The 15,098-nt window shown below is 47.8% G+C and overlaps 1 protein-coding gene across 1 annotated transcript in view; it reads left to right on the forward strand.

Moving 5' to 3' along the window:
* Nucleotides 1–1,418: 1,418 nt before the first annotated feature.
* Nucleotides 1,419–15,098, forward strand: part of fgfrl1a (fibroblast growth factor receptor like 1a) — a 57,396-nt gene continuing 43,716 nt past the window's right edge. The window contains exons 1-2 of the mRNA XM_076012329.1: nt 1,419–2,072; nt 3,172–3,261. Coding sequence (XP_075868444.1) covers nt 3,201–3,261 — 61 coding nt within the window. The 5' untranslated portion in view covers nt 1,419–2,072; nt 3,172–3,200. The remainder of the gene's footprint in view (nt 2,073–3,171; nt 3,262–15,098) is intronic.

Genomic DNA, 15,098 nt, shown 5'->3' on the forward strand with positions numbered 1-15,098 from the left:
TAATTTGGCAGACGTGCTCTTCTTGCAGCCACTCAAACAGTCTGTGATACGTCAGGATCTCGGTCGGCCTTCTGCTGATGCCGAAATAAAACAAGGCGGTCAGAGCTGCGGACCTGGAGCGACGCCACACACAACACTCTGCTGTTTTTCACCGCACTTTTGTTGAAAGAGCTGTGACTTTGATTATATACTTTGTGTTTTTATACTGGCTATTTTGTGTACATATCTGGTGTCGCGGAGCTGTTTTTGTAATTATCCCTTGCATAGCTGTCAGTTTCACGGGCTGTTTTTTAACTCTTTAAACTATTAATAAATTAAACATCTAATTATTTTTTTTTTTATTGCACAAGATTTTTTACTTTCTATCCCTTTAAGAAAAATATTGTTCTGCTCAGGAAAATAAAATACAAAGTAACCCAGCGACAAATATCTCACGCCAGTGAGATATTCCAAAACACCAGATTCCAAAACACCAGAAAGTGGAGCCAAAGCTCCTGTCACGGCCAATGTTCAGACTGCACCGTCTGTACTGAAAGCAAGAGCTTCAGGTTCTGCAGTTCCACTGTTTACCAGCAGATGTCGCTATTTCCAACTACAGGGATATCAGCTGTCTTTCCCTTGCCATTATTTTGTGTTGGGAAAAATGTATTAAAGTCTTGAAAGACCGGAAATCAGAGGAAATGACATTTAACAGAATGGAAGTAAATTATTTTTGATTGAAAATAGACAAAGATATCTGTTATATGACTTTTGAAATTCACACTGCAAAATGCAAAATACTGCATTTTAATTCATCATCAAATGTTTGGTTCAGAAAGAGAAACATAAGCAAAAGATTTTATTACTTCATTTTTGCTATCATTTTAGGGGATTCCCTTCCACTGCAGCGACTTGCACGGTGATTGTTGTAATGTTGCACTATGGCCGAGGGGTGGCACTATTGATTCACAGTGTTCCAGAGGAAGCACCGACTGACTGGAGGACGTCACATGCACCTGGTTTCGTGAGTGGATTAGAGTCGGGGAAATGGGCAACATAACAACTTGTGTGATTTGGTTTATTTTTAGATCATTATTTTTTTTTTTCCCCCCGATTTCTATTTTAATAACTGTCGATCCTGATGAACTCATTATAACCTCCAACATGGTTTTCCCCACACACACTTCACTGCTGAGCTTTCAACTATTCAGCCTGTAAACTGCGTGGAAGATAAGTAGTTATTTATGAATATCACTTCCCGAAACCGCTCCAATATGCGGCAATACATTGACGGCGTGCCTTCTCCACCATCTCCTTCCCTCTTAAGCGCTCCAAATTTGTCGAGCAGCTTTGCCGCTCGCCCATTGGCCGACGGAGCGGACTGGCCCTCCTCTGATTGGCCAGAAGTTCCGCTCTGGCGCCGCCCGTCGTCGACGCAGTTTTGTTTTATCGCCTGCGGCTGGATTTTGGACGGCGTCGCGGCTGCAGGCGAAGTATTTACTGTCCATGTTTTTTGTTTTTTTTTGTTTTTTGTTTTCGCCCCCCCCACACCCTCCATTGCAACTTCATGGATGAATACGTGACGAGTCACGTCAAGAAGCAGCGGAAGGGAGACTTTTATTCCCCCGCTTTTCTCCTCTCTGTTTCCGCGGAGCGTTTTTACATGCGGGCTGTCATTCAGAAATACTACAGCCTGCCTGTTGAGCACTCACGTGTTTGACCTTAGCCGACGTGTTTTTGATTCCCCTCATCATTATTATTATTTTTTCCTCCCCTCGTTTTCCTGCTGTTAGCATTTTCCTTCTTTCTTTTTTTTTTTTTTTTAAATTGTCTACTCAATTTTACTCAAGAAGTTGGAGACTGAGTCGCTGACAAGACGTTTTTCCTGGTTCTGCACCGCAAATCCCGGATTAAGCGATAAAAGAAAATCAGAAAATCACTGAAGAGGAGGCTAACGGTGTTTTTTTTTTATTTATTTATTTTATATATGTTTTTATTATTATTATTTTATATTATTGATTAGGCATGGTTTGCACGCTTGTGTCCAGAGGCTGACAGATTTGTGGATATTCAACGCTGCCGGGAATCTTACAGTAAGTCAAATTAAAATGCGTTATCCTTTAAGTCATTCACAGTACAGTTTTAATTCTACAGAAGAACAGAAAAGACACCTTGCATGTCCTAGAAATTGTTGATGAAATGGGCGTTTGGACGTCAGGTGCAGTGAATGAAAACTGCCTACTTCATATCAATGCGTTTGACCCATTTTTTCCGTTGCATTCTCTGTCAGATATCACAACATGTCTGTGTATTTTAATTCTTCAGTCTTCGGTCTGTTTTCATACCTCCACTAAGCTCTCACTCTTCAATTTAAAATGATTTACACTGGCTCTTAACCTCGTTTTACGCCGCTCCTTGTAAATTAGAGGAATCAGACAATCTTTCCCTGTAATTTATGTACACTGGGCCACTCAACCCGTGCCAAAGTGTGGCCGGACCCTGACCTCGATAGGTTTGGGGATAATCTACTAGTCTATCCTGCGACTTCAGAGCTGCTCGCAGCTTCTGGGTGAACTGCGGCTCCCCGGGGTTTCAGGGCTTTCTGATCAAAGATGTGAGTCTGCGAAGTCTTGAAATCAGATCTCGGAAGGTTTCGGAGGGGGAGAATTTATGTGGTGGAAAGATTCAAACACGCTTGTAAGGAGAGACATACAGACAGGTGGACGGAGTAAATCTGCAAGTTGTAGGAAATCTGCAGTTGGACGTTTACTGGGCAGGTTGGACTGAATAAATCAGGTGCAGTATTGAGGAGAGCGTCAGGTCTCACCTTCAGATCCACCTTTAGCTTTAAAACTATTTTATTTTATTTTCAAAATGCTATTCTTTTTTTTGCAAGTGTCGTCTTTCTGCTGAAAATCTTCCAACCTCTGGCCCGGACTTAAATTACAGCAGCTTGTCAGCCTGAAGATGAGCAGCTGTCGGCCAGCTGCTGATAAATTCAGCTTTATTTCCCCGACTCGCTGTGTTTCGACAGCAAATCCCTCTAAATCATTCAGCGCGACGGTCGATGTGGCGAAGTCGCTTCACTGCGATCAAACAGCTTCTAAAATAGGACGAGGATTCAAATCTTCACTTCCGAACGTGCTGCTTAACATTTGGGCCTTCTTGTCCTCCCCACCCCTCTGCCTTCAGACCTAACGGGCCGGTCGTTCCCGTGCGTGATGGAGCTCCTCTCGCTGTTCCTGGTGCTGCAGATGGTCCTGACGTCCGTCTCTGCCAGGGGTGAGTGACGGATCAACGCAAACACCTGCAGCTTGTCTCCGCCGTATTCGTACAACGGGAGCGTTGCTTTTGTTCGGGGGGGAATCGAAGGCCCTGAACTTCTAATGCCGCTTTGCTGTTTCCCATCCCTCACGTCCTGTATTTCCGGCCCATTCGGAATGAAGGCTAATTTACTGGGATGTTGAATGTCGGCAGACGCTTTGTCCCAGAGTGGCCCCGGACGAGGGAACGTTCAGGGCGCTCTGAACTTTTGACTCTAACGGGTTATTCAGTTACCCTCACGCATTTGTGCCTCGCTCGGTGGTAGCGGCGATAATGTCGCCTGCTGGGTAAAATTAACTTCAGGCTGAGCGGAGCTGCTCATCTGGCTCAGATGCAGTGCTTCACCTTCCTGCTCGCCTTGTTGGATCGCTCGGTGAAGGGGGGGGGGGTCACAAATCAGGCGGTCAACCTCTTCCGCCTGCCTGCCTGCACGCTTTCACAGTGGTTTTGGCGCCCGGTCCAGACATCACACCGTTGATGAGTTTGCAGCGGGAACAAAGCTGCATTGAGCGAGTCGACGTGCAGACACGGGGCCCGAAAGTAAACACAGGGCGTATAGAACCGCAAAGAGATGAGATTAGATTAGCCCATTAGGGATGTTTGCTGTGCAATGCCACAGCGACTCCCCCTCCCCTCTCACACACACTCACATACACACACACACACACACACACACACACACCCAGCGACCGCAGTCCGTCATTGGAGCAGGGCAGCCAGCACGGAGGGGTGCTGAGCCCAGAGATAACAAAGAAAGAGAGCGAAGGAAAAGGAAGGAGACAGAGAGAAGGCAAAGAAGGTAGAAAATAAAAGTGCGAGGAAAGAAATCAGGAGGAGAGAGCAACAGTCGGAGCACAGCGTGGTCAAAAATAACATTTTTGACCTGTGAAAGGTTTTTGCGTTCCTGCGACGGAACACGGCTCAAGATTTTGGACAGATACTGTGTCCCGCTCGGGGTGCAATAATAGCGCTGGAGAAGCCCAAGCAAAGCTAAAATAATCCTCCTGGTGGTCGTCTCCATGTTTGTCTCCGACACGTCATAAAGAGCTTTTCTTTAAATGATCCGCCACGGGCAGGACGTAGTTTCAAACCCTGAGCATTCTTCACACTCGGTTTATTCAAGACGGCCTTTCTTTACTTAACCCTGTCAGTTTTTCAACGTGTCATTTTATTTACTCTATACTTATATTTCTTTATTGCTTTTAGGGGAGGCACTTTTCTTACACGACACCATCCTGGAAAAATCGTCCCTTTGTGATGTCATTAAGAGCACATATCTCCTCTCACCATCCCAGCCAGGGGTTGAGAGTCAAGTCCAGTGTGAAAAATGCAGATAAAGGAATGAGGGCTTCTCTTCACTGCTTGTCCGTTTCTGGGGTTGTGCCATCTTTGAAATTCTGTTTTTAAACGATTGAAAAATTGTATCAGAACTTTTACAGACCAATAACACAACAAGTTAATGGACTTAATATTTAAAATTGCCTGCCCGTTTAGACCAAATTCTATTTAATGGTCGGCTCATTTTTGAGACATGATTTGGCAAAAGTCTCGGCTCCTTGTGTGCTGCCGCTGCATTCTTCTACGCATTTGTGTGGGGGGAAAAAACGCACTTTGGCTCCTCATGAATCCACGTGAAACGTGGAAATATGTGCAATCTGGAGTCCCCTGAGGTCACACAGGGGGTACCCCACTCAAAGTGGAAATGATTTATAGCCGTTTCATCCATAAGATTGTTTGACCGTGTGTCTATTTTGGTCACGGGTTACAGTTCCTGTAATCCAAAAGGCAAAATTGTCTTCAGATGGAAGAGCTGGAGGCAACGTCTTATCAGCCGAGGCCTGTGGTCGACTCTGTGTCAGTTTAGGAGTCCCTTGATGGGGAAGGAGTTTTAGAGCCGCCGGGTTATTACGTTAAAAGTTGAATTCCGGAACTCTGACTGTGGTCTCATCTGTCCGAGCGGTCTTGCGAGGGTTGGATCCAGTAAAAAGCGACGCTCCATTGTATCGAACCCTGGAGTTCACTGCAAGGTTGCGTTCAAGAGCGCATTAAAAAAAACAAAAAAAAACTTTCTGTTCGGCCCAATGTAGCGAATTTGCACAGGTTTTCTTTCCTAAATGACTTTGAAAAGTAGAAGCAGTGGTTTTTGTTTGGTTCTTCGGAAACAAATAGAAACCGAAGAGGCCGAAAGATTGAACGACTCTGACACTGAAGCTTCTTTTCCGCCTCCAGTGCCAGGCGGCAAATGGAAGCGCGAACGTCACAGAAAGACAATAATCTGGAGAGAAGCTGCCAATGAAAAAGGGGGGCGGGGGGGGGGGGGGGGGGTTTGCCCCAAATCAAGACGGAGAGCAGCCGAAACCTGCTTCATAATCCATCAACTGCGCCTCAGCAGAACTGCTCATGTCGGTCGGAGGGTCAGAAATCAATTCGAATCACGAAGTAAGACACGACCTACTGGAAATAGGACTGTGCATTTTTTTTTTTTTTTTTTTAAACAGTTTCCAAAAGGCAAATATTCCTCTTATGCTGGGAAAAGAACCAGATCCCTCTTCCCCAGATTCCTAATGCACGGCCCTGTCCAAACAGTTTAATGTTTCCCATATGATTCTGCTGCGCGACCACCCGTTATACAGAGAGGAGTGGGGGGGGGCGGAGATAAAGGAGTAAAAGGAGGAGGCCGAGATTAGAGGCTTGGTTTCTCGGCATAACAAGTGCACTGAAAGCCGGCCGCCGCCTCCGCCGTCGCTGTTGTCGTCGCCGTCGTCGTCGCATCAAAGCAGAAGCGCACGTGCAGCCGCGGCGAGGAGATCAGAGACGATGCCGCCGAGCGCAAACAGACGATGAGATGAAAACGACAGCGGATGCGGCGAGCGGACAAAGGGGAGGACGGCGCCCGTAGATGTGATTCAACAGATGCACAGACGCACGCGACGGCGTTTAAACATCCTGCGCACTCATTACTGAGGAAGGCATTTGAGGGGCAGAAATTGTAGAGAAGACACATTTGTTGTTGCGTTTGTATTTATTTATTTGGGCCGTGAGATCTCCGCGGACGGGGAGTTTTACAAAATATTTGGCCCCTCGGCAGAACAAACTGTTGTTCCATCCGGCAGCTTGCGTTCCACTTCAGTCTGCGTCCCCGGATCGTGTCGTGCGAGCCTCGGCGTCGGCCGTCGGGTGGAAACAATCCCCTGATGGCATGCGAGGACATGCGGGGACGGTGGCGAAACTGTGAGGAGGCCGGAGAGTCGAGGAGGAGGCTGCGAATGAAGAATTCAGTCTGGAGAAAAGTGGAGAGTAAAGACAGTGTATGGCACTTTGTGGCGTTAAATTGCGTTTAATAGCTTTTAAGTTTCTTGAACAACACCCTTGCAGCAACTGGAAGACAGAGTATTGGCTCAGTTTCAGACTCAGGTGGCTTTAGATCGAAGACTAATGTTTATTGCGCGAGTAAACATGCGCATTTGTTCATTTGCGCTCCTGAAATGCTAAAACTGCTGAGCAAGGCCGCCATCTGTGATGGATTATGGGTATTTTTTTTTTCTTTCTTTCTCTGGGGGTTGATATTATACATGCATCATATATTTTACGTGGAACCCAGAAGCCCGGCGCTCAAGGTTCCTCGCCGTGATCTCGTCTTGATTTCCGCCAGCGGAGTAAATCGGCGCAAACCGCAGCCCGTCGCCTCAAACACACCGACTTCATCTCATCGTAAAAACAGACCGACGAATTGTCTCTCGTCGGCGGACCCTCCCACCCTCCCCCTACCACCCTCCCCTCTGCCTCCTCTTCCCAGCTCCTGCTCCTCAAGCGTTCCAAGTCGCGGCTCGCCGCCGTAAAATACCATTTGACACGCTCATGAGGAAAAACACCCAACGGGGGTCCCCGCACGTCCGCCTGCAGACCTGCACGTGGGTCGTTTGACTAATTTGACGTCTTGGTTGCAAACTCCAGAAGCCTCCTCGGGACTATTTCTCATTAACGCGCCAGGGTCATTTTTCTTTCGTTAACGGGAAGACGGCGAAAACATAAGAAAATATTTGCGGAGGTAATTACGCGGTGATTAGCAGACAATGAGCGGCTTCAAAGGGCGCAAATGGCCCTTTCAGTTCCTCTTGTTAACGCTAATGTCGGAGCCAAATGTTGGCACCTCTGGGTGTTTGGTTAAGGAGACCACGAGGCTACGAGAGGGTGGGGGTGGAGGGGGGAGGGGCAAAAGAAACTGCATGGAAGTTAAAATTGTTGCATTGTTTCACGAAAGAAAAGGAGTTTCTGGAGATCGTTAGTTCCATTGAGAATACAGCGGAACAGTGGGATGGGGGAGGGGGGGGGCTGCAACCGCTCTGTATTGATGTTCTCTCTGGGGGGTGCAAAGATATTTACATCATAATGACAAATAGCGAAGCGGAGAAAGAAAGGCCATTAGCATGCAGAGATTTTTTTTTTGTTCATCTCTCTGCACCCCGTCCTCCTCCTCCTCCACCTCCTCCTCCTCCTCCTTCTTCTTCTTCTTCCTCCTCCTCCTCCTCCTCCTCCGCTCACTCCTACAGTCTGGCGTGCACTGAATCTGTGGCGCCACGCCGCCGTATTGTGGTCTCAGTGGGGTTTCGGGTATGTTTGGTCAACGCTACAGCACTGCGGGTCGAAGGTCGGCAAGGGGAGACGGGAGCTGTGTGTGTGTGTGTGTGTGTGTGTGTGTGTGTGTGTGTGTGTGTGTGTGTGTGTGTGTGTGTGTGTGTGTGTGTGTGTGTGTGCGTGCGTGCGTGTGCGTGTGTGTGTGCTTGCTTGCTTTGGAAGGGACTTTCTCTGCCGTCCGTTGGTCAATTACCAAACAATTTGTCATTTTCCCTGTTGAGGACGTGAAAGTGCGTAAAAGCTGCTGATGTGTGTTTTTTCGCAGTTTGCTCTGTTGACGGAGCTCGCGGGCAGGAAGGTTGTTGTTTTTTTTTTTCCTTTATCAGCCTCAGCCTCAGCAGATTGTTGGACCTGTGACCTCATGTGCAGTTGTTGTTAAAAGTGGGTCTTCTCCGTCGTTTTAAAGTCTCGATTTGAGCCCCAACAACTTGTTTCATAGTCGTTTCATTGGTCCGTGTATTGTATAAACAGGCCGGAGCGATTGATTGGACCGTCCGATGACTCATCAGAGGTTTAGTCTGGCCAATTCTTTTGTGTTCCTTTTTTTTTTTTTTTTTGAATGCAGTTGAAGCTGAGCCACGGAATGATTTCCCATTGGCGGTGACAAACAGAGGTGTGATGATGTCATGGCGACGCAACGATAAAGTCAGTCAAAGTGCAGGGGTTACATTTTACTTCTTTCAACAACAAAAAAAACCCCAAGAGAATGAGAGAAGAAGTCAAAAGTCTGTGATTTCAAAGAGCCAGTTGGCTCAAACCAAACTTTGGGACAGCCAACAGTTCTGACTGAGCTTTCCAGCCACGTTTGTCCTTCCTTTTCTTTTTTCTTGTGAAGGCGTCTCCTGCAGGGAGGTCCTCAATAGTGTCGCCCCGCTAATTGTCTCTTCTCTGCCTCGCACTCGTCTTCCCTCTGCTCTCTCTCTCTCTCTCTCTCTCTCTCTCACTCTGTCACTTTCCATCTCTCGCCCTGACATTTTAATTCCTCCGCCACTTTCTTTGTCCCGGCCCAGTTTCTCCCTGTCTTGTCTGCCCTTCAATCAAAGCTGCTCCATTCCCTTTTTTTTTTTTCTCTCTCCAACACCCCCAGACCTGACACACACACACACACACACGCACACACACACACACACACACACACACACACACACACACACACACACGCGCAGTCTCCAGCTGTTATTCCCAGTTGGGTTACAAATGGGATGTTGAAAGGTGATCGTCAGGCCGCGAAACAAAGACTCTTGTTTTCTTTGGGCTTTGGCTTGACAGGCCCGGTCTGCTGGTTGGCAGTACAGCAGTGTGTGCGTGTGCGTGTGCGTGTGTGTGTGTGTGTGTGTTTTGAGGATTTTTTTTCCACATTTTATTTTGTTTTTCAGCCACCCTGCGCCAACAGAGAGCGACCCCCAGTGTTTAAGAATTTGATTGACATGTTATGGACGGTCGGTCACACTCGCCACCCCCACTGTTGTTTTTAGACATGCAGGTGACCTTTGACCCCAGGAAGCCGGGGCTGACGAGGGGCAGGATGTTAAGGTGGACAGCTTTAGGAAATCGCTGTGGGAGCTGCTGTAGCTTCCGACTGTGACGGCGGCCGCGATGAGCTCCGTCGCTCGGCGTGTCGAGAGGTTTCGGATGGAGCGTGGAGAGTTGATAACTGGAGCACCGAGTTGGTCCCTCTCTGCGTCATGTGATTGGCTGTAGCGCCAGAGTGCGTCAACATAATGTAGAGTGAAACAAAGACCTCTCCGAAGGCTAAAGCTGTGTGGGAAAACAAGGAAAACGATGAGGTGCCTTAAAGTTTAATGACTTAATAAGCTGGGGGAAAAAAACAATGTTTGAAAATTAAAACATAATTTTCATCAGGGCCATGAACAGCTGTGGGTCAAATTGGGAAATAAAAACAAATTCCCACTTAGAAAAGTGAGACTTTTACTAAACTAATTTGACCAGGTTGAACTAACAAAGAAAAGGGAGCTTTGTCTCTTTCCAAGCAAAAGCCAAAAGCTGAGGCGCTAAGTATTTCTGAGCAGCCGCGATGCCAAAGTGCTTCTCGAGCCGATTATTGTAAATGACCTGCAGAGCAGCGGAGAAAGGCAGCAGTGGTAATTCTGGCAGTCGCCCCAAAATAACCAACAAGAATATAAAAAGAATGAATAATCTCGTACAAGAGACGTGAACCCAAGTGGGACGGTGGCCTGATACTGGTGAGAAGCCACGGTGAAATAATCCCCGGCCGCCAGTTCACGCCGCAGTTCGCCCCGGTCTTGATTGTTTCCCGCTACATCACACTGGTCAGCTCAGCGGACGCTTTATCCGACGCTAATCCCTCTGTTGTGCCGGCACCATTATCACACTGGGACACAACAGGCCCATTCTTCCACGTGTAATTAACAAAGGTACTTACGGCCGGCTCTGCGGGACTTAGCCGTGTGTGTTGGCGAGGCTTTAGAGACGGTGGAGGGGAACCAGAGTCCTCCAGGTCTTCAAGTGTAACCACTCCGGTCGACTCGTTTGACTGCGAGTCGGGAACAAGAGGCTCCCAGCGGTCAGTGTGACACACAGGGCGCTACAGTTTTTCAGCTGTTGTTGGTCTTTTATTTTGAAATCAATCATAAAAATCGTATCCAAATCCTCACTTTTTTAAAAGTTGTCAGCTTTCACGCTAAATTTGCTTTGACACAACAGGCTCTCAAATAGTGACCGCGCTGGTTGAAGGCAGAAACTTTAACTTTAATGCTGCTAAACTTGATCTGTAATCTGATTTAAAGTGTTCAAAAAACGAATCAGTCTGAGTGATTTTTTCCCCCCCTATTTTAATCTGGATTTCAAGGACTCCAAAAAAAACCTTTTCCCAGTGATACAAGTGAGATTTTCACTTAATGTCACTTTTTCTGAAGCTTTTCCAATTCGAGATCCTCACTGCGCTTGAGCTTGCTCACGCATCTGCGCCACATGGTCATTATTTTGAGCGAATAAGTGTGCGAGCGCTCCAGGAAGCGGAAACGGACACTTTTACGAGTTTGTTGTTGATTTAATGGCTTTAGCATGTTCGCTAACGCTGCGAACAGCACATTTAACGACTTGCCTGACTCGACCTCACTCGCACTGTCTCGCGCAGCTGCTGCTTTCCGAGTCCCTGAGACGCTCGGCGGCCTAAAGCGAGACGCGACAAGACTTCTGCCCGATTCGTTCTTTCAGCTCTCGGCGCGCACCGCTGTCTCCTCCAATATCCCTCATCGCACCTGTAAAGAGGAGCGTCTCCCGTACGAAGTGCAAATTTTGTTGTCGGATCCTGCGGATGATTTGCTCTTTTTTTTTTCCTTTGTAATTCCAACCTGCTAGCACCTCGGGACAGCCAAGGTTATGCAAGCGGCCGCTCTGTGCCGAGCCGTCGTGTTGACTTTGTGCGTGACGCTTCGACGCCGGGCTTGGCTTTTTTTACAGGAAGGTGGAAACGCCGGCATTTGTCGTGAATGCTCTCTGCCTTTGTGGATTTCCCCCGCCTGTAATCACTGTGCGGGCGCAGACACACACACAAGACAGGGGCGACGACAACACTGGAAGAGCAGACGGGGAGATTAGTCCGCACTGACGGACCACAAGTGACTCGATGACTGAAGGTTTTCAGGTGGACCTGTCTGTCTGTCTGTGTGTCGGTGTGCTTGCTGTTGAGTGTCTCCTATCAATCGACGCACCTCCGGCTCCCTTCGGCCCGCTCACCGCGTGCGTCATGGCAAAATCTCTCATACCGGGCTCATGAAAGGAAGGAGTCGGCCGCTGGATGAGTGAACCGTCCCTTTAAGTGGCTGTTTGTCCTCCCTTCTGGTTTCTTTGGTTCTTTCTTTATTGGGAATTCTGCATAACGGAAACATTTGTTCATCAAACCGATGGAAGTTAAGACATCGTAGATCGAGCCCCACACACACACACACACACACACACACACACACACCCAGCAGGCTGCGAAGAGACAGTGACCAGAGCCAAACAAATGGACTTAGTCACGGCTGAAGATTGGCGTGGAATGTGGAGGGGAGCACGGTGAAGTGTGTGTGTGTGTGTGTGTGTGTGTGTGTGTGTGTGTGTGTGTGTGTGTGTGTGTGTGTGTGTGTTGTGCCTGTGCTTGGAATGTGCGCCTCTGCGCCCAGCGAAGCAGAAAACACACACAGGTGGAGGAAGAGAGTGAGGCGGGAGCGGAGGAAACGGAGGAGGAGGAGGAGGAGAGGAGGAGACGCTCCGTCTCGCTCCTCTTCCTCTTCCTCTTGGTTTTCCCCTCGCTTGCGTCTGGCCACGGCTGCGTCTTATCTGCCCGCCGCTTTGGCCGCTAACTCGACAACATGGACTGGCGGACGTCGCCGCCGTCCGTTCTCGTGTCTGGGCTCCATCAACGCCACGGCTCCCCCCTCTCCTCCTCCCCACCGCTCGCCGCAAATATTCACCCCCTTATCGCTCGAGCAGACACCAGAGCAGGTGGTGCAAGTTGGCTGCGTGTTATTTCCTGTGCGTGCGTGTCGCCGCTGTTAATGAGTAACAGCGTCTGCATCCAGGGCGCTGATAAAAGTCGGGTCGAGGACGCGAGGACTCGCACACGTACATTGCGTCAGTGCGTGGAGACCGGAGGTGGCAAACGTGTTCGCATTCTGTGCTTGAGTAAAAGTACGGGTGCTTGTGTAGTAAAAGTACTCTGGTGGAAGTAAAAGTACCGATTCAACCGCTTAATTCAAGTAAAAGTAAGAAAGTACAGGTTTTGAAATGTACTTCAGTAAAAAGTCACACACATGGTTTCATGAGTTTTTTTGAGTAATGAAACCATCCATGTTGTATTTTTCCCTGTACCGAAATCACTGAACAGTGACACCAAAGCTGAGGTCCTCTAAAATAATCTCCCTGTGAAATATGATCCACTCTTATATTAAACTACGCATTCGTCATTCGGATAGCTCCACTTCTAGCAACGTCAACTATAATAAATAATAATTGGATTACCCTGAGCAGAATATGTATCCTTTGAAAGATTTTAAAAGGCAAAAGTAACAAGCGTGTTTTTCCGACGTAAAGAGTAGAAAGTCCAGACGTTTGTGTTCAAATGTAGGGAGTAAAGATGAAAAGTTGTCAGAAACGGAAATGCTCAAGTAAAGTACAGATACCTGGAAAATCTACTCGAGTACAGAATTTGTACATCATTACTTCGCACCTCTGCTCGAGACCAAACCTGTCCTCGCTGCCGCACAGACGTCCTCACTTGCGCGACTTGTCCCTCGGTGGCAGCAAAACAAGGACACAACACACAGGCGTGCTGTCGGGTGGTGTGCATGGCGAGCCGTCACCGCGACCTCGGCACAAACAGAAAGTGAAAATGGCCGCCACGCTCTCTGGTTTGCCATGACAGCCGCGGCAGGTCTTTATGATAATATATATATATATATATATATATATTCCTATTGCATGTGTATAAAACTCCAAATTTTGTCCCACTGTGTGCTAAAGTTTGACACCGCTGCCTTATTGTACGTGCACTAGGCAAAAAAAGAAACGTGCATGTTTTGTTGTTGTTGTTGTTGTTGTTGTTGTTGTTGCTGCTGCTGCCGCCGCCTTTGAGGCGGCCCGACAGCGACGGAGCGGCCGAGTCGACCCGACCTCAGATTCCTCACATTCATCCTGGACACCTGCTGCGGCTGCACTCTTTTAGTCCGCGGCTCAACAAGTGCGCGTGTCTGTGTGTGTTTGTGCCAGGAGTCGCTGCCGAGGGTTGAGCGAAGCGGCAGAGCTGTTCCAGAGAATTACAGCTTATCGGCTTCACACCATTCAATGGAAACGCCTGCAAATCGCAATTGTACTTTTGTCAAAATTTTTCAAGTATCGCTTTTATTTTGTGAAAAGCGGTAATGGAAACGCGGCTTATGCTCCGGGGTCGCCCCTGTTTTTGCTAGAAACGATTTCTAAGCTTTCAAACGCTGACTCGCTGAAGATTAAACCTTTGCTTTTCTCTCTCTCAACATACAAACACACACTAAACCACAGTGGTACTCATGGCCTTTGACCCACTTTCGGCCAAGCCGGCCTGCTGAGCATTAAACCTTCTTATGTCAAAAAAAAGTTTTGTTTTTTTTTCTCTCTCTTTTGTTTTAGGAGGCATTAATTACGCTGGAAACTTTAATGCTACTAAACTTGATCTGTTATTTGATTTAAAGCAAAAAAGAAAAAAAAAAACGACAGGGGTCTGGATTTCAAGGACACTAAAAAAAAGTTTTCCCAGTGATCCACGTTTTCAACGAGCCGTGACTGAAAACGAGGCGTTGAGAATTTCTTCACCTACCCAACCCCCGGTGTTTTGTTTTTTCCCCCCGCACAGGATGTAATTTTAATACATGGGCGATGAAAGCAAAGTACATCGTGTTGTGGTTGTTAGCCAGGGTGCTTATTAAAATGTCAGCTTCTTCTCCCGTGTGCAGTTTTTTTTTTTTGCCCGTATCCTGGTTTCAGCAGGTAGTTGTTTGTGAGGATTAAGCGCCGTCTCTTGATCCCTTCCTGACTCCAGCCGTTAACTCTGTGTGTGTGTGTGTGTGTGTGTGTGTGTGTGTGTGTGTGTGTGTGTGTGTGTGTGTGTGTGTGTGTGTGTGTGTGTGTGTGTGTGTGTGTGTGTGTCATCTTCTACCCGTCCCGCTCCCTTGTTTTTCCTCACCCTCTTCTCTTCCAGTTCCTCCAAGCGGCATTTCTATAATCTGCCCCCATGTTACCAGACGACGCACATGCAAGTGTTTTCCGCGTGCACAATGTGGTCTCCGCAAAGCCCCCAGCGCGTCGCAGAACTTTATTTTCCCTCCTTGAGTTTCCTCAAAAGCCTCGGAGCTCCCTGCGTCTCTCCTGCTCTCCTCCAGCGTCCGGCCCCCAAGTTTTCCCCCTAATGAGCCGTAGCCGCCGCGGTGTTTGCTTTGGGTCCAGAGTGCAGCTTTCACGGGTTGCCTTGAGATTTTTTTTTTTTTTTTTTTTTTTTTTTTGAGGGGCAGTTTCAAGGAAACGTAAAAGCCGTTTCAAAATGAACTGGCCCGTTTTGCCAGACTGAAACTAAAAAACTTGGGGAAAGAAAAAAAAAAAAGCGGGGTTAATGTCGGTGACGGTGTGTGGAGCCAACCACAGACACTCACGATTTGAGATTTATG

Source organism: Nelusetta ayraudi, unplaced genomic scaffold, assembly GCF_046127955.1.
Source record: "Nelusetta ayraudi isolate G7.1 ecotype Tasmania unplaced genomic scaffold, CSIRO-AGI_Nayr_v1 ptg000005l, whole genome shotgun sequence".
Classification (NCBI taxonomy): Eukaryota; Metazoa; Chordata; class Actinopteri; order Tetraodontiformes; family Monacanthidae; genus Nelusetta; species Nelusetta ayraudi.